The sequence below is a fragment of the Balaenoptera borealis genome, assembly GCF_965194805.1.
Source record: "Balaenoptera borealis genome assembly, chromosome: X".
In the NCBI taxonomy this organism is placed as follows: domain Eukaryota; kingdom Metazoa; phylum Chordata; class Mammalia; order Artiodactyla; family Balaenopteridae; genus Balaenoptera; species Balaenoptera borealis.
The window spans coordinates 71975752-72001378 of NC_138881.1; the positions used below are offsets into that span (position 1 = coordinate 71975752).

Sequence of the window (25627 nt, forward strand, 5' to 3'; positions counted from 1 at the left end):
TATGATATCACTTATATGTGGAATCTAAAAAATGACACAAATGAATTTATTTACAAAACAGAAACAGACTCACAGACATGGAAAACAAACTTATAGTTACCAAAGGGGAAAGGTGGAGGAGGGATAAATTAGGAGCTTGGAATCAACAGATAAACACTACTAAATATAAAACAGATAAACAACAACGCCCTACTTTATAGCACAGGGAACTATATTCAATATTTTGTAATAACCTATAATGGAAAAAAATCTGAGAAAGAAGTTATATATATATATGTGTGTGTATATATATGTATATACATACACACACATATACATATATATAACTGCATCACTTTGCTGCACACCAGGAACTAACACAACATTGTAAACCAACTATACTTCAACTTAAAAAAAAAAGAAACTACAAAAGAAGTTTTAATTCATAGACCATAGCATAAGGGTAATAACTGAAAAACTTTGGTGAATGGAGTGCCAGTCACAATCAGCACCACTGAAACAAGAGCATCTGAAACTCAGAAGTCAGACATCACTCAACACAAACCAGAAATAACACACTTTCAGTTCTCTAAAACTGGGTTTGGAACACCCATTTCTCACACAAATGACTGCCTTCTTACAAGTTGTTGTTTCGAAACACACGGAAAGTGGGATTTCTACTCAGAATTTGCACAACAATAATAATGTACACATTTAAAAGTGACAAAAGTGAGAAGTCTAATGTGCAGTAGCAGGGTGACACAGTAGAGGATGGCTATGCAGGTCTGGTATTACTTTGGTCTTTGTATCAATTTGGCCAAGTCAGTTTATCTCTCTGGCCTCAGTGTTCTCATGATTAAATGGAAGGAGTGGAATTAGTTCCAACTACAAGACTTCTTCTAGTTCTAAAGTTTTATGAATCTAACTTCATACTCATCAGCCATGATTCTTTCAATGATGACAGATGTTAACCCAAAAACTGATGACATTACAAATGTGAATGTAAAACCTAAATGAATGCTTGCTGAAAAAAATAGGAACTCTATTTCTCAAGCTTCTGAGACTATCACACACAGCAGTCATACAAGTAAGCAAAATGGTTCCAAATGAATTTAAAGAAACTTTACGTACGGGCTAGTCAACAAGTGCATTTTGTTGGGCAACCTAACTAGGACTAAATAATTTACGTACATAGGGATCGATGTGGCTCATAACTTGTCTTTCATATAGGCATAAAGGCCAAATGTCATTTATGTAATATAGTCCAAGTAAGAATATGACTGTGTCAGTAAGATAGAAAAGGTCAGAAACACATTTTCTTTATGATACCAAGTGAGGAACTGAGTTTGATGACATATGGCACACAGTTTGGTTTCTGAATCCAACCATGAAAAACTCCAGAGTAACTCCAGAGTCAGTTTGCACTTTCTCAATAGAATTTAATGGAAAAAACAAAACAAAACAAAAAACAAACCCTTGAATGTCAACTTAAGATCACTAGGAAATATCAGTTTATTCGCAAGATCAAATCCGTGCTTCATGACAATACTAATAAAAGAGAAAAGAAAAAAGGCACCAATGATTGTGTTAAATCATTATCTAAACTCATTTTTATGAAAGGTATATAACATTTTCTTTAAAGAATCATAAAAGCAGAAAAGATTATATAAACCAGTACCTACATAAAATTCTTGATTATCCATTTATATATATACTTATGTGTATATATATACATATGTGTATATATTCACGCTATATATTCATAAATATATATTCACACTATGTATTCATAAATATATAATCATATCACAGATAAATAACATCCTGTAACATCAAATCCCAGAATAAAGCAGCTGTTACTGACGGATCATGTACACAAAAATAGAGCTTTCAAGCTGCTTAGAATATGAAAAAGTACTGTAAAAGAATGAAACTGAATGTCAAATGGAAGGGCTACAGAGATGATGTTTTGCTCAATTACAAATTATTTTAGAAGAAGAAAATAAATTCCATATTAGATTCAGTTAGGATATAAAAAAGGATGAGTTGAAAATAAAGATGTAAGGTATGTTTTGAAAGATGCACTATGTGTGTGAAAAATATAACTTGTTCACCTTTGGCAAACATAATAAATAAATTTCAAATATTTAAAAATCTTAAAACTTGAATCAAATTACCTGAAGGGAGGGGAAGTTAAATTGATTTACAGATTAAAAAAATGTAACATTACTACTTTAAAAAGATAAAATAACTAGGCTAACCTAGGGTTGCTTAGAAAACCCCTACATTAATGAATAACAATGATTTGCTATTAGTGTATCAAATACACTTAACCAATATTGACCTCTGTTTATATTGCAATTACAGTAAGACCTCATTTATTCAGAAGCATTTCATCCACAATCAAGAATCAGGAAGTGTGCCCAACCCCCCCGAAGAAAGGCTTCAGCACCCAAGGCAGATGTTACAATACCCATAGACTAACACAACCACTTTCTCAGGACTTGGTTAATATTACATCAATTTCAACAAGCTTGGCTATCTTGTTTTCTGGCCCTCTGCAGATTCCAAGTAGCAAATAAGGGGGAAGAGCAGTGTGTGGAAAGAGCAGCCAGAAAGAACATCCTGACAGTTGCATGAAAACAGCTGGAGGAAGACATATAAAATGTAGATGCAAGAAATGATAGAAGCATGACAGTCTAGGGTCATTTAGCATAGGAACAAATAGACCTAAACACCTCAATAGGCCTCAAGGGCATCGCTGGATTACAATGAAATATAATAAATAATGTTCACAATATCCCTAAATTATAAGAAAAAGGTTAACTATATATAAAATAGGTAACTAGTAAGGACCTACTGTATAGCACAGGGAACTCTACTCAATACTCTGTAATGGCCTATATGGGAACAGAATCTAAAAAAGAATGGATATATGTATATGTATAAGTGATTCACTTTGCTGTGCACCTGAAACTAACACAACATTGTAAATCAACTATACTCCAATAAAAATTAAATTAAAAAAAGTTAGGGACCAGAAAACAAAACAAACAAACAAAAAAAGGTTAAATTATGTTTCATATATTCAGTATACTATGGCAAAGGAAATGTGTGAAACATGCTAGGAAGGTAATTATTAAAAAACTTCAATCCTAATAAATTTCAATCCTGAAAGGATACATTTCGGCTATCTGAAGAATGCATTTGAGGAGACTACAGCACCCTAGGGGGTGCTAAAAAAATGATGCATTACTGACCAGTATTTACAAGCTAATTGATATTTCTAACTGGCTCTCAAACTTCTCCTATCTAACCTCAATTCCATTGTAATGAAAACTCATTTAACAAGTCACTTAAAATATTTTCATTTTGAACAAACGGTATTTCCAGTTTCCTTAGAAGGCATCTCTGCCAGGCATTTCTGGTCTGTACGCAGATCAGAAGTCTGCTTTTGGAGCAGGAAATTATTCTGAAATAAATGCGGATAATCACTGGCTCAGTTCACCAACACATGTGTCCAAGAGTATTCATCCATGTTTTTGGAACACACCTCTATGGTTCCTACGATCTCTCTAACTCTGGTGATCAATTTTTAAGTAAAAACTAATATGTACTGAGCACTTATAAGTGCCATACACTGTTCACATGAATTTGATCCTGGTAACAATCCTGAGGTAGGTACTATCATCATCCCTATTTTATAGATAAGGAAGCTGAGGCACAGAGAGATTAAGTAATTTGCCTAAGGTCAATCCAACTAGTATGTAAAAGAGCTGGGATTTGAACCCAGACTGTTCTCAACTACCATACAATACTGTATCGTTAGAATGCATCTTTCTTGTTAACTGAACTATACACTATCTCCATAGTACCTGAAGGTAAACTTCGATTGTACACTTACGGTTTTACAAATTCTAAATCAAGCCAAATATAAGCCATGAAAATTTCTTAAATTAAGAAGACTAAAAGGTGAAAGTGAATTTAAGGCATTTTAATGTCTTAAGTACATTCTTGGCCACATACTTAAAGACTACGGTGCAGTGCAGTATTGACATAGCATTAGATGAAGAATTAAAAAGTCTAAAATATGTGATTTGTAAAAAGAAAAATTAAAATTGTTTACAAATTGAAAATATTGAGAGAATTATATGTTCTAGCTTATTACACAATGTCTAAAACATTAATATAAGATTGTCTTCGACAAAGACTACAAAATGAATTTTATGTCTGCTTCACTGAATGCAACACAGCAATTGAAAAATATTTAATATAAAGTACCAGAGTATTGGTCAACCCTGAATTATACTGTAAAAGGTCACAAATTTCTACCCTGTTCTCAATGGGAAGAAAGTAAAAGCTGGTGCTGATTCAAGAATGAGCAAGTTTGAGCAGTAGATACTCAACAGAGGTAAAGATAAACTGAGTACCAGAATTAGTCAATGAGTACTTAGTATGTGCTCAGAAAGAATAACATAAAACCTTCATTAACTAAGAGCAGAGTACCTGTGACAAATTTAAATTCCTTTGTTTTCTCATATTTATTTAAGTGGAGAAAAACACCTTTGAAATCAATAACATCATTAAAAAGGAAAATAAATCATTAGATATAGATTGCTATGGCTAATGAAGAATGGACTATACTAGAGTTAGGCTTCAATAAAACCCAAACCCAGTATTTAAAGTAAAAAAAGACTTAAGGACCTACTGTATAGCACAGGGAGCTATATTCAATATCTTGTAATAACCTATAATAGAAAAGAATCTGAAAAAGAATATATATATAGCTGAATCACTTTGCTGAACATCTGAAACACTGTAAATCAACTATACTTCAATTAAAAAAGACAAACTTTTACTAAACAATTCCTATTTTTTGTCTAGAAGCCATAATTTTGTCGTATGTCTTACAAACAAGCTAATTTGCTCATGAATAATGTATCTTTAAAATGCATTTCACTGTTAAACAACTGAACTATAAATCACCAAACTTCACATCATTTTTTTCTACACATTTCATTTTATTAACTTTGAGGAATGAATTCAAGTCTCAAGCCTCAATGGTATATATTTTGATTATGTTTGATTTACTCAGGTACAACTGCATTAGTTACAGTGGTTGCCAACATTTGTCTTCAAGTGATTCTTCCAAGAGGAAGAATGATGAGTTTAGATTATGATTTCAACATTACAGCCTCAATTTTTAGAACAAGTGAAGGCTTTTGGTTCCACTCAGCTGGCAATACTGATTATTATGTGCCTATCATTTATAAAATGGGACCAAAGTCTAGATGTATTTGTCTACTTAAGTAACAGTTTTAAGGGAAAATAAGCCACAGTAAAACCCACTTAATGACTAAAAAATATCAAATTTACACAACATTTAGAATTTATTCTAATACTATAATATTTTATTTTTTGATTTCTACAAAATGATGAGCACATGGATGATCATTAACAGCTCAACATTGTAATTAGTATAAATATGAGAAAACCACAACATAGCTAACCTAGATATATAAAAACAAGAACATTCAGACAGAATAGTAAAAAGTCTTCTCTCAAGAATCCTAATTGTGATAAATTCTTCTGAAGATACTTTTTTTTCCAAGTATGAGTAATGTCAAATTCTATAGTACTCCTCCCTCAAAAGGTGGGTTCTTACACCATAAATATTCAGCACTTTCACTTCTTGGTGCTTGACCTGGGAAATAATGAAAATTTTCTATGAAGAAACAATTATATAAATTTTAAAAACCTGTTCTATTGGGTTCAGGATATGCTTTATTCAAAAGGTTCAGGAAAAAAGACAAAACTCTTAAAAGAGATTTAGAAGTAAAAGTAGAGAGAAGAGAATGACTATGTAACACTGTAAGCTAGAAATTTGTCTATAATCAGGGAGCTTCAAAAGGAAAATAAAATGAGCTGGGAACAGGTTTGGATACATAAAATAAACACATGGCATAGTCTTTTTTTTTCTTTTTCCTGACTTAAAACAAAAAAAAAAAAATCAAGAGAAAAGGAAAGCGTGGTTTAAAGTCTTCTGTTATATTATCAGAGTAGTTCTGTTTCAGAAGAGAAAGTAATTACCAAGAGCAGAACAACTTGTGACTAGTTGTGACATGAATGACTCAATTAGGGCAGCAATCAGAAAATACACTTTTAAAGACTTTAACGTCCAAGTTACAAATTGCTCCTGAAAGTCTGTGAACAGGCCCAAAACATAAGAAAAGGAGGAGGAAAAAAAGAAGCCAAACTTTAATTAAGTAATAAAAGTGAGTGAATGGTGATGTCAGTTTCTATCTCAGTGTATTTCTTAAATCTCCTTAATATACCATATAAAGTATTAACTCTATTAAAACTATTAACTAGGACTTTTTAAATACATGCATGTCACTATAGGAAGAAAGCATACAAGATTTAAAAATGAACATGAACTTCTTTTTTTCTCTGGAACAAGGCAACCTATAAATAATAAATTCGAATTTACCTCTTTCAGTCAACCTTCCTGGAATAAGCTGCCTTACTATTGAGACTGAAAAACCAAAACCAGTCCATTTGTCTATACTGCTGGCTTTATATTTATAAATTGATTAAGCTATAGCAAAGGTCTGTAAGATAATTTAATCACAGAAAAAAGAAGTGAGAAAGTTGGAGACAGCTTTAAAAGAAAAAGGATCTTAGCTATTTTGCTTAAAATACTGTCACATACATTATTAAAAACGTATACAGGACAGGTGGCTTTTTGCACACACATGCAAAATCTGACCATTGAGGGTGTTCGATTTGTATGGGATCTTTCTAAATTCTTTAGACTAACTCCCATCCCCAACTTCTAATGAAGAAACCAAGACACAAGAAAATAAGAAATTTGTTCAAGGGTAAATAACTAATTGGAAGTAGTAATTCTGTAGACTCTTGGGCCAATATTCTCTCCACTATACCAGTATGCTCCTTAAATTTCCTATAAAGTCAAGCTGGAAATTGATTCCCACAACATTAGGTACATGAACTAGAAAACAAATAATTAAAATAATTTTTCATTTCAATTTCATGACATATTAAGACAGAGTGCTTTAAAATCCTTTGTTTTTCATTTGCTAGTGGGTAAAACATTTCTAAGAAACTTTAGATTTTTAGCTTTAAAGTTAGAAAATGTCACTTTAGAAACAAGACTTTGCAGGTAGTTTTTTTTGTTTTTGTTTTTTTTTACTCAAAGTACTAAGCATAATGTACATATTGGGTTGACCAAAAGGTTCATTTGGTTTTTTCCATAAGATGGCTCTAGTAGCACTTAGTTGTCTTTAACTTCATTCAAAACAGTTTTCTTAGATTGTATGTGAGAGCTGTCATATCAGTGTGCATTTGCGAAAGACTTATCAAAATTGGTGAATTTTTGTGTAGCAATTTTAATATTGAACATGGAAGAAAAAAAGCAATTTTCAGCATATTATGCTTTATTATTTCAAGAAAGGTAAAAATGCAACTGAAACGCACAAAAAGATTTGTGCAGTGTATGGAGAAGGTGCTGTGACTGATCTGAACATGTCAAAAGTGGTTTGCGAAGTTTTGTGCTGGAGATTTCTCGCTGGAAGATGCTCCACGGTCAGGTAGACCAGTTGAAGTTGATAGTGATCAAATCGAGACATTAATTGAGAACAATAAACGTTATACCATGTGGGAGATAGCCGACATACTCAAAATATCCACATCAAGTGTTGAAAATCATTTGCATCAGCTTGGTTATGTTAATCGCTTTGATGTTTGGGTTCCACAAGTTAAGGGAAAAAAACCTTCTTGACCGTATTTCCGCATGCGATTCTCTACTGAAACGTTCCGTTTTTAAAACAAATTGTGACAGGCGATGAAAAGTGGATACTGTACTATAATGTGGAAGGAAAGAGATTGTGGGGCAAGCTAAATGAACCACCACCAACCACACCAAAGGCCGGTCTTCATCCAAAGAAGGTGATGCTGTGTATATGGTGGGATTGGAAGGGAGTCCTCTATTCTGAGCTCCTTCCAGAAAACCAAACGATTAATTCCAACAAGTACTGCTCCCCATTAGACCAACTGAAAGCAGCACTCGACAAAAAGCATCTGGAAATAGTAAACAGAAAATGCATAATCTTCCATCAGGATACCGCAAGACCACATGTTTTTCTGATGACCAGGCAAAAACTGTTACAGCTTGGCTGGGAAGTTCTGATTCATCCGCCGTATTCACCAGGCGTTGCACCTTCGGATTCCATTTATTTCGGTCTTCACAAAACTCTCTTAATGGAAAAAGTGTCAATTCCCCGGAAGACTGTAAAAGGCACCTGGAACAGTTCTTTGCTCAAAAAGATAAAAAGTTTTGGGAAGATGGAATTATGAAGTTGCCTGAAAAATGGCAGAAGGTAGTGGAACAAAAGGGTGAATACATTGTTCAATAAAGCTCTTGGTGAAAATGAAAAATGTGTCTTATTTTTACTTAAAAACCAAAGGTACTTTTTGGCCAACCCAATACTTAAGTTCTAGGAATAGAAATGGCAAGCCATGGTTCTGTTCCTCATATTGGATAAGAAATGTAAAGCTAATTATGCTACAACTACTCTGAGAAACAGTATAGCATGGTGGTTAAAAGTGTAAGCCCTAGAGTCAGACTGTCCGGGTTCAAATTCTGCTTCTCCCTCTTACTAAATCTGTGACCTTGGGTGAATCATTTACCTATTCTGTGTCTCAGTTTCCTTATCTGAATAATAGAAAAGACAATGGCACCTATCTCAGATTTGTTGCGAGGGATAAATTAAGTTAATCCATGTGAAGTACTTAGAACAGCGCCTGCATATATTAAGTACTTGATAAATGTTAATTATCATTATTATTAAATTGTAATAAATGTTAACTTAGAAAGAAGTTTGAGTTCTACCTAAATAGAGGAGCAAAAGCCTAAGTACATGAATGAGGCAGGGGAAGGTGATAATATTTGAACTAAGATTTGAAGGATGAACAGGCATTTAACTGGTCCGCAAGGCCAACCCTTACGAAGCTTATGACAGTCTCTGTGTGAAATGCAGGGGTGAGTAGACAAAAGTTTTCCTCACCACAAATTGTTTACCAGATACTGTCAAAGAATACACTTCATCCAAAGGCGGGGATCTCCTATATTTGGAAAGTGCAGAGATGTCCTACCACCATTTCTTACCACATAACATTGAACTCTGGAGAATTTAATAATATGAGGGAAGTTCCTTGACCTCTATAGTGATTCCATGAATAAATATAACTCTATTATATGAGAAAGCTACTAAGACAAATACATACATGTGAAATGCATTTTAGTGTTTCCCCCAAAGAATATATTGGAAATTTAACAATGTCAAAATTCCAAGGAAATGTCCCGGCGATGTTTAAAATAACTAAGATATTGCTTTTTTTAAAAAATGTGAAGGTCACAGTACCACTTCATGCTACATATGACTACAGAACACAAAGATACATGCTTTGTCCTTCTCAATCATTAGAAAGACTTTCCTGAATGAGCTGACCTGAAGAAGAGGTTTGGGGATGGGAAAGTATACACACACATAAATAAATGAATTAAGCAGGAACAGAATCCAAATGACAAAGAAGGAAGGAGCCACATGGGAAAGGGCTAACTTAAGATGGGTCACTGATTAGTATGTTGTGAGGCAATTTGGAAAAGTGGTTTAAAATTTCAGGAAATTATGTATCAAAGTAGGAAGGTTTGGTAGTAATGAAGCATAAAGAAAAATGCTCAAATTTAATGACCACTTGAAACATTTTTATATTGTAGCAGCCTGGAAATAAACACCCCAAACTGTGGATTCAACTGTACATAATCAAAATTATAACAAACATCTGGTATAGTATGTCAAATTTTGGTTACACTATTATACATGTCTGTAATATGATCCTTTATCTTTGTGGTATAACCAGTTAAATCTGTTTTTAATTCATACTGTAGAGAAATCAGAAAATCAAGGTAAACAAATAAAAAAAAACAACTAAAAGTTAGTTACTTGTCTTCCCACCATTTAGGGATAACCACTGTTATGACTATTTTGGCATATACTCTTTGGAATTTGTTTCCTATACAGTGATGTACCTATAAATACACATATGTGTCTGCATATGTATATATAAACCCACAAATAGGTTCATCCCTCACAATACAAAATTAGTTCAAAAAATTTACTCATGACAGAAAATTTATATAAGCAAACTTTATGTTATCATTATAGTTAACATGAAACCACAAAGTTTCTTATATACCATTTTTAAGGCTAGGATCATGTTCCATATTTTTCTTGAAGAATTCTTAGATCATTTTAGACCACAGTGGCTTCTCCTGCATTTAACACTCATTGCTTGTATCCTTAGTTTATGCTACCTTGCTTTGCTTACTGTGTTTTTGTTTTCATTTTTAGTTTATTTGTTGTTGCTTTTCTCTTCCCCAGTAAATTTAAAGCTTCCAGAGATTATGGATTATTTATCACTTTCCACCTTACTCCCAAGACCTAGGGTAATGCCCTCTACTTAACCTATGTTTTAAAAAACGCTTAGTGAACCAAGAAACATACTTGTAACACCTAAGACCAAGGGTTGATACCCTTAACGTTTATTTTTTTATGGTGAAATAATCAGGTTTATGTTTTATGTTTTATTTAGTTTTTTACTTAATTTTTTTATTGGAGTATAGTTGATTTACAATGTTGTGCTAGTTTCTGCTGTACAGCCAAGTGAGTCAGTTATACATACACATATATCCACTCTTTTTTAGATTCTATTCCCATATAGGTCATTACAGAGTATTGAATAGAGTTCCCTGTGCTATGCAGTAGGTTCTTATTAGTTATCTATTTTATATATAGTAGTGTGTATATGTCAATCCCAATCTCCCAATTTATCTCTTCCCCCCTCCTTTCCCCTTGGTAACCACAAGTTTGTTTTCTACATCTGTGACTCAACTTCTGTTTTGTAAATAGGCTCATTTGTACCATTTTTTTTTAGATTCCACATATAAGCGATATCATGTGACATCTGTCTTTCTCTGACTTATTTCACTCAGTATGACAATCTCTAGGTCCATCCATGTCACTGCGAATAGCATTATTTCATTTTTTTTATGGCTGAGTAATATCCCATTGTATATATGTACCACATCTTCTTTATCTATTCCTCTGTTGATGGACATTTAGGTTGCTTCCATGTCCTGGCTATTGTAAATAGTGCTGCAATAAACATTGAGGTGCATGTATTCTTTTGAATTATGGGTTTCTCCGGGTATATGGCCAGGAGTTGGATTGCTGGATCATATGGCAGCTCTATTTTTAGTTTTTTAAGGAACCTCCATACTGTTCTCCATAGTGGCTGTACCACTTTCTATTCCCACCAACAGTGTAGGAAGGTTCCTTTTTCTCCACACCCTCTGCAGCATTTATTGTTTGTAGATTTTTTGATGATGGCCATTCTAACCAGTGTGAGGTGATACCTCATTGTAGTGTTGATTTGCATTTCTCTAATAATTAGTGATGTTGAGCAGCTTTTCATGAATGTTTATTTTTAATTATTATTTTACCCTTAATGTTTATATTGTGCTTATAAGTTGATAAGAAAAGAATAATCAATAGACAAATGAAATGAATAAGGGATTCATAGAAAAAGTATAAATACCCAATAAACACTAAGAAAGGATGGTCAACTTCATGAATTATTAAATACACATTTAAACAAAATATTTTCTACTTTCAAACTGGCAATGGAGATTTGATAAGATAATACCCAGTGCTCTTGTTTGTTTAGAGAAACAGACATGTTTGCTTATAAACTACCATTGGGGGCTTCCCTGGTGGCGCAGTGGTTGAGAATCTGCCTGCCAATGCAGGGGACACGGGTTCGAGCCCTGGTCTGGGAAGATCCCACATACCGCAGAGCAACTGGGCCTGTGAGCCACAACTACTGAGCCTGCGCATCTGGAGCCTGTGCTCCGCAACAGGAGAGGCCGCGATAGTGAGAGGCCCGCGCACCGCGATGAAGAGTGGCCCCCGCTCGCCGCGACTAGAGAAAGCCCTCGCACAGAAACGAAGACCCAACACAGCCAAAAATAAATAAATAAATAAATTAATTAAAAAAAAAAAAAAAAAAAAAAAACTACCATTGGATATGTAAGTTGATACAACTTTGGGAGAGGGGCAATTTGACATTATATATCAAAAGCCCTAAAAACTCCAGAAACTTTGGGACTTCCATTTCCAGAAAGATGGAGTAAAGGTACTCTTCTCTATTGCTCTTGCTAACTGCAGCTAAAAATCTTGGACATAATATATAAAACAAACATAAGAAAACCCTGAAGTACAGAGAAGAAAAGCAGACCAGCTAGGGACCTTGGGACCAAAGGGGGCCAACAAAATGGCAGAGTTCCCTGGGTTTTCTTTTGTTTTTTAAAATTAATTAATGAATTAATTAACTTTTGGCTGCGTTGGGTCTTCATTGCTGTGTGTGGGCTTTCCCTAGTTGCGGCGAGCAGGGGTTACTCTTCGGTGTGGTGTGTGGGCTTCTCATTGTGGTGGCTTCTCTTGTTGTGGAGCACAGACTCTAGGCGCGCGAGCTTCAGTAGTTGTGGCGTGCAGGCTTAGTAGTTATGGCTCGCGGGCTATAGAGGGCAGGCTCAGTAGTTGTGGCTCATGGGCTTAGTTGCTCCACAGCATGTGGGATCTTACTGAACCAGGGTTTGAACCTGTGTCCCCTGCATTAGCAGTCGGATTCTTAAACACTGTGCCACTGGGGAAGTCCCTCCCTGGGTTCTCTTTTTGCCTCATATATCTCAGACTGGTTACCAGAGAAACTGGCAAGCAAGAAACATCAATGGACTCAGACAAACAAAGCCCCAACAAAAGTCTACTCTCATTAGTCAGAAGACCAGGAAAGGGGCAACCTAGCAAGATAGAAAACTTTTAGACAATAGTTGTTCTACCCCAGTCAAAGACCATAGAAAAAAACCAAGGCCCCACCTCTACACTCACCATTAAAGGTTGAATGGGGAGTGTAGACTTCCACTCTTCACCAGGCTGTAATGAGGTGCCCCAACCTCCCTGGTAGGGTGGTGTCAAAGAAGGCCAAGTATGGAGCCAGGACTTTCATCCCCACAAGGAGAAACAGTCCCCATCCTCTACCATGTCAGCAGAGACCATGATGGGATCCTAGATTTTCACCCCTACCCAGCAGTAATGAGGACCGCTCCCCAGCCCCACTGTGGTGGTATCATAGGAGGCCAAATGGAGAGTGAAGTCTCTCACCATTGCCTGAGTAATGAGGCCACACCTTCTCCCCACGGTGTCATTGAGGCCATGTGGGGAGCAGTGTCGAGACACTGCTGCTCCTCCTAGCCAGGTTGGACTGAGTGGAGGCCTAGTGGAGAGCTGGCACTACAATCACTCAGCAGTAATAAGGAAGTTCTCCAACCTCTGGGTGCCAGGAGAGGCCAAGTGGGGAACCAGGACTTCCATGTCCACCTGGCAGTAACAAGGGAGCACTCCCTTTCCCCACCAGAGCAGTGTCAGAGGAAGCCTAAGAATAAGATCTAAGTCCCATTATATAACAAAAATGCCTGGGTATCAATCCAAAATTACTCATTATACCAAGAACCAGGAAAACCTCAACTTGAATAAGAAAAGACAATCAGCAGATGCCAACATGACACAGCTGCTGTACTTGTCTGAATATTTAATGTAGCAATCATAAAAGTGCATCAGGGACTTCCCTGGTGGCGCAGTGGTTAAGAATACGCCTGCCAATGCAGGGGACAAGGGTTTGATCCCTGGTCTGGGAAGATCCCACATGCCGCAGAGCAACTAAGTCCGTGCACCACAACTACTGAGCCTGTGCTCTAGAGTCCATGAGCCACAACTAACTGAGCCCATGCGCCACAACTACTGAGCCCACACACCGCAACTACTGAAGCCCGCGTGCCTAGAGCCCGTGCTCTGCAACAAGAGAAGCCACCGCAATGAGAAGCCCGCGCACTACAACGAAGAGTAGCCCCTGCTCACCGCAACTAGAGAAAGCTCGTGTGCAGCATTGAAGACCCAACTCAGCCAAAAAAAAAAAAAAAAAAAAAGCATCAATGACCAATTACAAACATACATGCTGGAAACAAATGAAACAAACTGTCTCAGCAAAGAAAGATAAATTGTTCATTTCTGTTTACAAAGCACAATATACATAATCATTATAATTTATAGATAGCTTAAGAAAAAAAAGGGTTCCTTAAATCCAGAAAAAAAGAACATTAAAACATTAACAGTACTCTAAAAAATAAAAAGTCACAACCATCCCTCATCAGTTCGTTCCATCTTAGTAATGAATTCTTGTTCTAATCAATCATGGGTTAGTTGTCTCCTGATACCTGCTTCTTCACTAGAGTTCTGAAAATCCTGATGCATTCCACAAGTAACAAGTAGAAGATTTAAAGAAGAACCAAATGGAAAATTTTAAACCAAAAATGTAATAATTAAAATTTTAAAACATAATGGATGGGTCCAAGAGCAGAATGGAATGCACAGACGAAAGAATCAGTGAACTTAAAAGTAGAACTGTAGAAACATGACACAATATGAACAAAAGAGAGAAAATAGACTATATGAACATGAACAGAAATACATGTAGTTTGGGCTCTTCTTGCTCTTTGTACTATCTTTGTACTCTCTGTATCAATACTATCTTAGTTTTGTTACACTTTGGCTATACTCCTTCATATAATCCACTGTGTCTAGCAGGGTACACTGCTGTCAATAGGTGTAATAAATATCTTTGAATAAAAAAAATGAACAGAGCCTCAGAGACATGTGGAACTATAGTGAAAGATCTAATAGACATGTTTCCTCCCAGAAGAAGGAGGAGAAAGAGGGTTGGCTGAAAAGTACTCAAAGAAATAAAGGATGAAAATTTCCCAAATTTGACAAAATATATAAGCCTGCAGATTCAAGAAACTGCACAAATTCAAAATTTAATTCCAAAATTAATTAATTTTGGAATTAATTTAATTCCAAAATTAAAGACTAAGAAAAAATCTTGAAAGCAGCCTTCAGAGAAAAACAAACAAACAAACACTAGCTGTAGGGGAAAAACAAACAACAGCAGATTTCTCATGAGAAACCATGAAGGCCAGAAGAAAGTATACCTTACCATGGAATACTACTCTGCAATAAACAGGAATGAACTATTGATACATGCAACAAGTTGGTTGATCCTTAACGAAATTACACCGAGTGAAAAAAGTCAATCTCAAAAGATTACATACTGTATGATTCCTTTTATATGACATTCTCAAAATGGCAAAATTATTGAGACGGAAAAAGGATTAGTGGTTGCCAGGGATTAGGTAACAGGTGTGGGGAAGGAGGGATTTGGTTGTGGCTATAAAAGGGCAACAACAGGGATCCTTGTGGTAATGTCATAAGAATCTACACATGTGATAAAACTGCATACACACATTGTACCAGTGTCACATTCCTGGTTTTGATATCACACTATATTGGAAGAAACTGGATGAAGGATACATGGGACTTTTCTGTACTATCTTTGCAAATTCCTATAAATCTATAATTATTCCAAAATTTTAAAAAAATCCATACACTTTGACCCAATAATTCCACTAAAAAAAAATCTTACAAAAAATAATGGATGCTCACAAATATTTACTTATAAAGATGGCTGTTTGTTACAGCACTATCAAGTAAAAATTTTCAAAACAATCCAACATCATGGGATTAAATAAAAATGGCATATCCACAATCATTGAAAATTACATCATAGACATGCAAAAAGATTTTTGTTGCATTATTAAGTCCTTTTAAAAAGCAGATTATAAAACAGTGTATAAATTAGTATTGCATTTTTATGAAAATATACATGCATACACAAACAAAAAAAGACAAACATAATCAAGTATTTATCATTTCTAGGTAGAAAGATTATAGTAATTTTACTTTTCTTTTTTTACATCTTCCAAATTGTCAACAGTGAATGTGCATTATTAGACTGGGAATACGAAATATTTCACATAGAAAAATAATCAATAAAATAAATTTACAAAAATATTCACAAACATAAAATAAATGCAATTTAGAAAACTAAAAATGTGCAGTTTTATTTTATACTTAAGATGCTAACACAGATAAAAAGACACACACAAAAACTGGCTAAAGTAATAGGGGAAAAATAATACGGATAGCTGCCATGGTAAAGACTTACCTGTATCACTATAAAAGGAAAAAAACCTTCTCTGAGCTACTTTTTCAAATGGAAATTTAGGATTACAGCAATATTGGATAAGTTTTCTTCCCTCTCCCTGCTGGCATCAAGCTCTCACTTCTCTTTGACCACATTTTTGTCATTGTTTTTAAGTAATAGCACTACACTTGTAAACATAGTCAAGTGTTCCTTGACTAGGCCAAACCAGATTAGTCTTCTGCTTCTCATAATTCATGTAACAGTTTCAGTAAAACTTAATATAAGTTTATAGAATTTAAAAACATCCTAGCTAATGATACTGTTATGTTTTCCTCCTATGACTCTCTAGTGTCTAGTTTGTTGGTACCTCTCTTGTGGTATTTTAATAGTCTGCCTCTTACAGCTACTTCTGTGTTTGTCTTATCTGTCCCACTAGATTGTGAGTCCTCGAAGTTCAGGGCCTATGTTGTATTCATCTTTATCTATCCTGATATGCCTACCAGAGCACACAGTTAATATTGCCTTGTTCCATTAGATGTGCAGTAAGATTATGAATACTTCAAATCAGGAAAGTCAGCCTCTGTTCCTTTATAAACCCCACAAGTACAGTTTAGGTCTAGGCATAGTGATGGCTAATGTATACATGCTGATTTCAACTTACTGAAACATCTTTAAGAAATATGTTGTAGGAGGCATGATACATGAGAGTGGTGAGACAGAAATTTTGATACACACAAATAAAAGAACAGATAGATTAATTAGTCCCTAACTTTAGTCTCATGAAAAAGAAATACATTGAAGATTTATACATGGTAGAAATTCAGTAACTAGATTAAGAATTCGAAGGAAAAGTAAAGAGGAAAACTAGTAGTTTAGTTTAAGTTTAAGAAAATAAATTTTGTGAAAGTAAGTTTCCAATAAACTTAAAAAAATTAAAGAAAGAATCCTTGCAAAGGATCTTGGAACTAGACCTCTGTGAACTGGCTCTTTCAGTTTGTCCACTTAAAAGGAATAATAGGAGGACCTACAAGATGGCGGAGGAGTAAGACGTGGAGATCACCTTCCTCCTCACAAATACATCAAAAATACATCTACATGTGGAACAACTCATACAGAACACCTACTGAACACTGGCAGAAGACCTCAGATCTCCCAAAAGGCAAGAAACTCCCCACGTACCTGGGTAGGGCAAAAGAAAAAAGAAAAAACAGACACAAAAGAATAGGGATGGGACCTGCACCTCTGGGAGGGAGCTGTGAAGCAGGAAAACTTTCCACACACTAGGGAGCCCCTTTGCGGGTGGAGACTGCGGGTGGGCTGGGGGAAAGCTTCGGAGCCATGGAGGAGAGTCCAGCAACAGTGGTGCAGAGGGCAAAGCGGAGAGATTCCCGCACGGAAGATCAGTGCCAACCAGCACTCACCAGCCTGAGAGGCTTGTCTGCTCACCCGCTGTGGCCGGTGGCGGGTGGGAGCTGAGGCTCAGGCTCAGGGAGAGGACTGGGGTTAGCTGCATGAACACAGCCTAAAGGGGGCTAGTGCACCACAGCTAGCCGGGAGGGAGTCTGGGAGAAACTCTGGACCTGCCTAAGAGGCAACAGACCATTGTTTCGGGGAGCGCGAGGAGAGGGGATTCCTTCCCTGTCTGCCTACAGAAGGCAGAGCACCACTTAAACGAGCTCCAGAGACGGGCGTGAGCTGCGGCTATCAGCTCGGACACCAGAGGCGGGCATGAAATGCTAACGCTGCTGCTGCAGCCACCAAGAATCCTGTGTGCAAGCACAGGTCACTATCCACACACCGCCACACCACCCCGTGAGCCTGTGCAGCCCACCACAGCCAGGGTCCCATGATCCAGGGACAATTTCCCCAGGAGAACACACGCCTCAGGCTGTTGCAATGTCACTCTGGCCTCTGCTGCTGAAGGCTCGCCCCGCATTCCAATTATAACTACCGTACCCCTCCCTCCCTCCGGCCTGAGTGAGCCAGAGGCCCCTAATCAGCCGATGCTTTAACTCCGTCCTGTCTGGGTGGGAACAGAAGCCTGAGGGCAACCTACACGCAGAGGAGAGGCTAACTCCAAAGCTGAACCCCAGGAGTTGTGCAAACAAAGAAGAGAAAGGGAAATTTCTCCTTGCAGCCTCAGGAGCAGCAGATTAAATCCCCACAATCAACTTGACGTACCCGCATCTGTGGAATACCTGAATAGACAAGGAATCAACCCAAAATTGAGGTGGTGGACTTTGGGAGCAACTGTAGACTTGGGGTTTGCTGTCTGTGACTGACTTGTTTCTGAATTTTATGTTTATCTTAGTATAGTTTTTAGCACTTGTTATCATTGGTGGATTTGTTTATTGGTTTTGTTGCTCTCTCATTTTTTTTAAGTACATTTTAATTTTTATTACTTTATTTGTTTTTATTTTATTATTTTTTTTTCCAATTTTTTTTTCTTTCTCTTTTTGCCCCTTTTCTTCTGAGCTGTGTGGCTGACAGGGTCTTGGTGCTCCACCCAGGCGTCAGGGCTGTGCCTCTGAGGTGGGAGAGCCGAATTTAGGACACTGGACCACCAGAGACCTCCCGGCTCCATGTAATATTAATTGGCGAGAGCTATCCCAGAGATCTCCGTCTAAAAGCTAAGACCCAGCTCCACCCAATGGCCAGCAAGCTCCAGTGCTGGACACCTCATGCCAAACAACTGGCAAGACAGGAACACAACCCCACCCATGAACAGAGAGGGTGCCTAAAAGCATAATAAGTTCACAGACACCCCAAAACACACTGCCGGACGCAGTCCTCCCCCCAAAAAAGACAAGATCCAGCCTCATCCACCAGAACACAGGCACCTGTCCCCTCCACTAGGAAGCCTACAAAACCCACTGAACCAACCTTACCCACTGGGAGCAGACACCAAAAACAACGGGAACTACAAACCTGCAGACTACAAAAAAGAGACCCCAAACACAGTAAGTTAAGCAAAATGAGAAGACAGAGAAATACACAGCAGATGAAGGAGCAACGTAAAAACCCACCAGACCAAACAAATGAAGAGGAAAAAGACAGTCTACCTGAAAAAGAATTCAGAGTAATGTTAGTAAACATGATCCAAAATCTTGGAAAAAGAATGGAGAAAATACAAGGAACATTTAACAAGGACCTAGAAGAACTACAGAGCAAACAAAGAAGGATGAACAACACCATAAATGAAATTAAAAATTCTCTAGAAGGAATCAATAGCAGAATAACTGAGGCAGAAGACCTGATAAGTGACCTGGAAGATAAACTATTGGAAAAAATTACCACAGAGCAGAATAAAGAAAAAAGAATGAAAAGAATTGAAGACAGTCTCAGAGACCTCTGGGACAACATTAAACGCACCAACATTCAAATTATAGGGGTCCCAGAAGAAGAAGAAGAGAAAAAGAAAGTGTCTGAGAAAATACTGGAAGAAATTATAGTTGAAAACTTTCCTAACATGGGAAAGGAAATAGTCAATCAAGTCCAGGAAGTGCAGAGAGTCCCATACAGGATAAATCCAAGGAGAAACATGCCAAGACACATATTAATCAAAATATCAAAAATTAAATACAAAAAAATATTAAAAGCAGCAAGGGAAAAACAACAAATAACATACAAGGGAATCCCCATAAGCTTAACAGCTGATCTTTCATCAGAAACTTTGGAAGCCAGAAGGGAGTGGCAGGACATATTTAAAGTGATGAAAGGGAAAAACCTACAACCAAGATTACTCTACCCAGCAAGGATCTCATTCAGATTCAATGGAGAAGTCAAAACCTTTACAAACAAGCAAAAGCTAAGAGAATTCAGCACCACAAAACCAGCTCTACAACAAATGCTAAAGGAACTTCTCTAGGCAGGAAACACAAGAGAAGGAAAAGACCTACAAAAACAAACCCAAAACAATTAAGAAAATGGTAATAGGAACATACATATTGATAATTACCTTAAATGTAAATGGATTAAATGCTCCAACCAAAAGACATAGACTAGCTGAATGGATACAAAAACAAGACCCTTCTGTAGACAGGTATGTAGGCTGTCTACAAGACACCCACTTCAGACCTAGGGACACATACAGACCGAAAGTGATGAGATGGGAAAAGATATTCCATGCAAATGGAAATGACAAGAAAGCTGGAGTAGCAATTCTCATACCAGACAAAATAGACTTTAAAATAAAGACTATTACAAAAGACAAAGAGGATACTACATAATGATCAAGGGATCAATCCAAGAAGATATAACAATTGGAAATATTTCTGCACCCAACATAGGAGCACCTCAAAACATAAGGCAAATGCTAACAGGCATAAAAGGGGAAATCAACAGTAACACAATACTACTAGGGGACTTTAACACCCCATTTTCACCAATGGACAGATCATCCAAATGAAAATAAATAAGGAAACACAAGCTTTAAATGACACATTAAACGCAATGGACACTATAAAACCCTTAGAGGAAAATATAGGCAGAACACTCTATGACATAATCACAACAAGATCCTTTTTGACCACCTCCTAGAGAAATGGAAATAAAAACAAAAATAAACAAATGGGACCTAATGAAACTTAAAAGCTTTTCCACAGCAAAGGAAACCATAAACAAGACCAAAAGACAACCCTCAGAATGGGAGAAAATATTTTCAAACGAATTAACTGACAAAGGATTAATCTCCAAAATTTACAAGCAGCTCATGCAGCTCAATATCAAAAAAACAAACAACCCAATCACAAAATGGGCAGAAGACCTAAATAAACATTTCTCCAGACAAGATACATGGATTGCCTACAAACACATGAAAGGATGCTCAACATCACTAATCATTAGAGAAATGCAAATCAAAACTATAATGAGGTATCACCTCACACTGGTCAGAATGGTCATCATCAAAAAACCTACAAACAATAAATGCTGGAGAGGGTGTGGAGAAAAGGGAACCCTCTTGCACTGTTAGTGGGAATGTAAATTGATACAGCCACTATGGAGAACACTATGGAGGTTCCTTAAAAAACTAAAAATAGAACTACCATATGACCCAGCAATCCCACTACTGGGTATATACCCTGAGAAAACCATAATTCAAAAAAAGAGTCATGTATCACAATGTTCATTGCAGCACTATTTACAATAGCCAGGACATGGAAGCAACCTAAGTGTCCATCAACAGATGAATGGATAAAGAAAATGTGGCACATATATACAATGGAATATTATTTGGCCATAAAAAGAAATGATATTGAATCCTCTGTAGTGAGGTGGATAGACCTAGAGTCTGTCATACAGAGTGAAGTAAGTCAGAAAGAGAAAAACAAATACCATATGCTAACACATATACATGGAATCTAAAAAAAAAAAGGTTCTGATGAACTTAGAGGCCGGATAGGAATAAAGATGCAGAGAATGGACTTCAGGACATGGTGAGGGGGAAGGGTAAGCTGGGACAAAGTGAGAGAGTAGCATTAACATATATACACTACCAAATGTAAAAGAGATAGCTAGTGGGAAGCAGCCACATAGCACAGGGAGATCAGCTGGGTGCTCTGTGACCACCTAGAGGGGTGGTATAGGGAGGGTGGGAGGGGACACAAGAGGGAGGGGATATGGGGATATATGTATACATATAGCTGATTCACTTTGATATACAGCAGAAACGAACACAACATTGTAAACAATTATACTCCAATAAAGATGTTGAAAGAAAGAACTGGAAAGTCACAGAAATCCTTTCACCGGAGAGGTTAACAATGGTGCCTGTGAAGATTTAGCCATAGAAATGTTTAGAGGCAAGGGGAAAGTATGAAATGACTTACTGTATGAACATACACTGTTTGAACAAATACTGTGAATTAAAAAAAATATATATATATATATGGCAAAACTCTATTAACACAACCCTGACAACGGTAACAACAGCTGTCCCCGTTTACTTCCTAAACAAACACAAAAGACAAAATACCAGACTCTGTTGTGCTTACATGTGCCTTTCATGCATGTCATTGTTGAGGAACATAACTCAATGACCCGAACAGCAAAAGCTCCTGGTTCTTCTGCTGGCACTGTCAAAATGGAAATCTAAAAAGCAGAAACAAAATATCAGACATAGCTGTTAGATCTCATTTTCATTCTTCTATCATTGGAGTGCAATTAACTTCCAAACTGAGTCTCTTTTTTCAAACACTCATTGATGTTTGAAAAACACTGATCTGGAAGGATTGAATTTTAGAACACAGTTTGAAACATAAAGCATGCACATGTGTCCTAATGTCCAGTTTCTGCATTACTGATATATTTACATATGTTATATATTGCAGTCCTTTAATTTGTAGACAATAAATATTTCAAATATTTTTAATATTTATTAAATCCTTCACTTACTACATATTTTCAAAGGATATGATTAATTACTTCTGAGTTGTATGCACTTCACCGTTTGAAATCAGAGCACATTAAATTAATTTTGATTATTCATATTGGCTAAAAATAGCAGTTATAGAGCACTAAAAATTTAAAATGTTACGAATCGCAAAGAAATTGAAATAAGCAAAGTATATGTCAAAATATACCAAAGTACAGCTAAACATATACCAAAATGTTTCAAAATGAATGGCTTCAAAGTAATTTAAGGACTCCATTAATATGTAGTATGCTGCCCTAGGCACCACTCATATGCTATATGGCTTTATATTTAAAAGACTTTAACTATCAGGTCAGTGTTTCTCTACAGAACCAAAAGCTTCAATACTAATTCTCAATTTAATCTTCAATCTGAGGAAACTATATCATTTTATATAGGAAACATTGCCAAAAAGTAAAGCCCCATTTGTACTTTTACCTGTGAGCATTATGCTTAGATTTTTGACTGGCAATGTCACATTGATAGCCTACCGAGGAAATGCCTACAAGTTCTGAAAATAGAAATTATTTTGATAATCATGACTATCTTACTATCATTACCTGTATATACATTTTGGGTTTTACAATGTCTCAAAAATTGTGTTCTCCATATTCCTCTTAACTCCTTTTGCTGCTGTCTATGATAAAAAGTGTTGTACTTTAGCATTAAAGAGAGAAGAACCACTAAAACATGGATTTAATGTTGTATGATAATTATCAAATGACTATGACTAAAAAAATGTGTATAACTGGAAAGGTATCTTAAGGACTGTATCAACACGTAAGTACTTCTTTTGTTTCCTACAACTATCATCTATATTTTTTTTTAAAATTGAGATACAATCAGTGACCCCCTACCACAGTACCTTCTGTCTGTACTCTGAGAATGTAACTGTCTTAAGTCTCAGAGAGATTATAACAGCCATCAAAAGATAATTCCTTCAACACTTTAATACCACTTCCATAAAATTTATCTAGACCAACACCTACTCTTTCCTCTAAGTCTCATCATTTTATTTGTGCTTCAAAAATTTAAAAAGGGGAAAAAAACTCATACAGGAAACAAAAAAAGGCAGGCCAGGTGTACATTTTAGATTGATCTCTCTGATGGCTGTGTGGAGGATAGATTTATAGGAGACAAGATGAGAAGCAGCGTGACCAGTTAGAAGGAAGAGGTGCTGAGTTCCAAAACTGGAGCAGTGAGAATAAGGATCAAGAGGAAAAGCAGACTGGAGCAACTTTTAGGATGTACAGTTACAAGGACCTGGAGGCTCATGAGATGTCAGAGATAGGAGGAAGAAGAAGTTGTTGGAAGGATGTAAGTGCTTTCATGGAAGTAGGAAGCGATGGATGAGTAGTTTGGAGAGGGAAGACGGTGAGTTCAGCTCTGAGTATGTTCAGTTTGAGGAGTCCTTGGGACAGATGTCCAGTAGGAAATTTGGCCTGTGGGCCAAAAGTCCTGGGAGATATACAAGTGGAAGGCTGTCACCAACTTTTATGCAGAGTTGGAACCATAAGAGTACATGGAGTCAAGCAGCAAGTGAGCAAAGAATAACAGATATGGTGGGCTGAGCTGAGAACCCCGAGGAGGCCCAATATTTAAGAGGAGGATAGAGCCCACAGAGGAGGCAGAGAGGGAATAGCCAGAGAGTTATGAGGAAAACCAGGAGAACACAGTGTCATGGAAGCCAAAGGAGTAGAGAGTTTCAAGAGAAAGGGAATAATCAACACTGTCAAATATATCAGAAAAGACCTAGTAAACAAAACCCAAAAAACACCCTGGTCTTGACTAGTACAAAGTTATTAATAAACTTACCAAGAGAAACTATGGTAGGAATGTGAGGGTAGAAGCCAGGTTGGTCTAGAAATGAATGAGAGGTAAGGAGCTGGAGGCAGCAAGTAGAGATACCGTCTCAAAAATGTTGACAGGGGAGAGATTGGATACTAGCTACAGATGGGGGCAGACTCAAGGGAGCATTTTCTGTTTGTCTTATTATTTTAATTTTTGGAACAGAAAATGCTAATACATGTGTATAGGTTGAGGGGAAGGTGCCAATAGTGGTGAGAGGCTGAAAATGTAGGAGAGAGAGCAGGCATACAGGGTGGTGTGGGTGCATGTGTGTGTCAAGGGTGCTGGTGAAAGGGCTTGGCCTTGGACAAGGAGGGGAGCCCTCTCATTAGTCTCTGTGCTGGTGTACATAAGTGGTGGGTGGTCGAGCAGGAGGTCAAAGGGCACTGTGCTTAGTAGGTGTCCTTACTTTTCTCAGCAAAGTGATGGGGGAGAGTGAGAGGGCTAAAGGTGGGTAAAATAGTGAAAATTTGGACTAGGCTCTGAGGGGAGAGGGCACTGTCTGAGCCAGTGAGGAGCTAAATGGTGATGGGTACTGAGGGTCCTGTTGGATGAGGTTGGTTCCCCCAACACTGTGGTGGCACCAGTCTGTCTGGTTGTACTGTTTTCCCAATCAGCCCTTAGTGATCCAGGTGTAGATCCCAGCTTCATCCAGGGATGGGACTTTCCTCTGTGGGTGCAGAGGAAGAACATGGCTACACGGGAATTGAAGGTGTTGGAGAAAGAGCAGTTCAGAAGATCCACCATGTGGTCTAGGACACGGAAAAGGAAGAGGGCAGAAGGGAGCTGGTAATCCCGGAAGAAACAGAGGGAACAAGGAATTGTAGGTCTCTTTTAATAGGTCAATGAGTAGGCTGGGTGAGGGTAAGAGAATGAAAAAGCTGGAAGGATCAGAGCAGATTAATGCCACTGTAAACCCATGACCTCCAGACACAATTGGACCCCTCAACACTGCCCAGCCATCTGACCACGAGAAAGGTCACTCTCCACGGTGATTATTTTACACCTTTCCATGAGCTTTGACCCATCCCCACACTCACACCCCCATTCTCAGGAGATAATCTCACCTTGTAATTTAAAAAGTAAATAAAACCCATCAGATGGGAACTCCCAAACCTACAAATTCTCCTGCATTCACCCTCTTATTTCAAA

General features: G+C 37.1%; 1 protein-coding gene across 1 annotated transcript in view; it reads right to left on the reverse strand.

Annotated features, from left to right (window-relative positions):
* CHM (CHM Rab escort protein) overlaps positions 1 to 25627 on the reverse strand; it is a 181099-nt gene that overhangs the window by 23049 nt on the left and 132423 nt on the right. The window contains exon 12 of the mRNA XM_082377225.1: positions 22209 to 22305. Coding sequence (XP_082233351.1) covers positions 22209 to 22305 — 97 coding nt within the window. The remainder of the gene's footprint in view (positions 1 to 22208; positions 22306 to 25627) is intronic.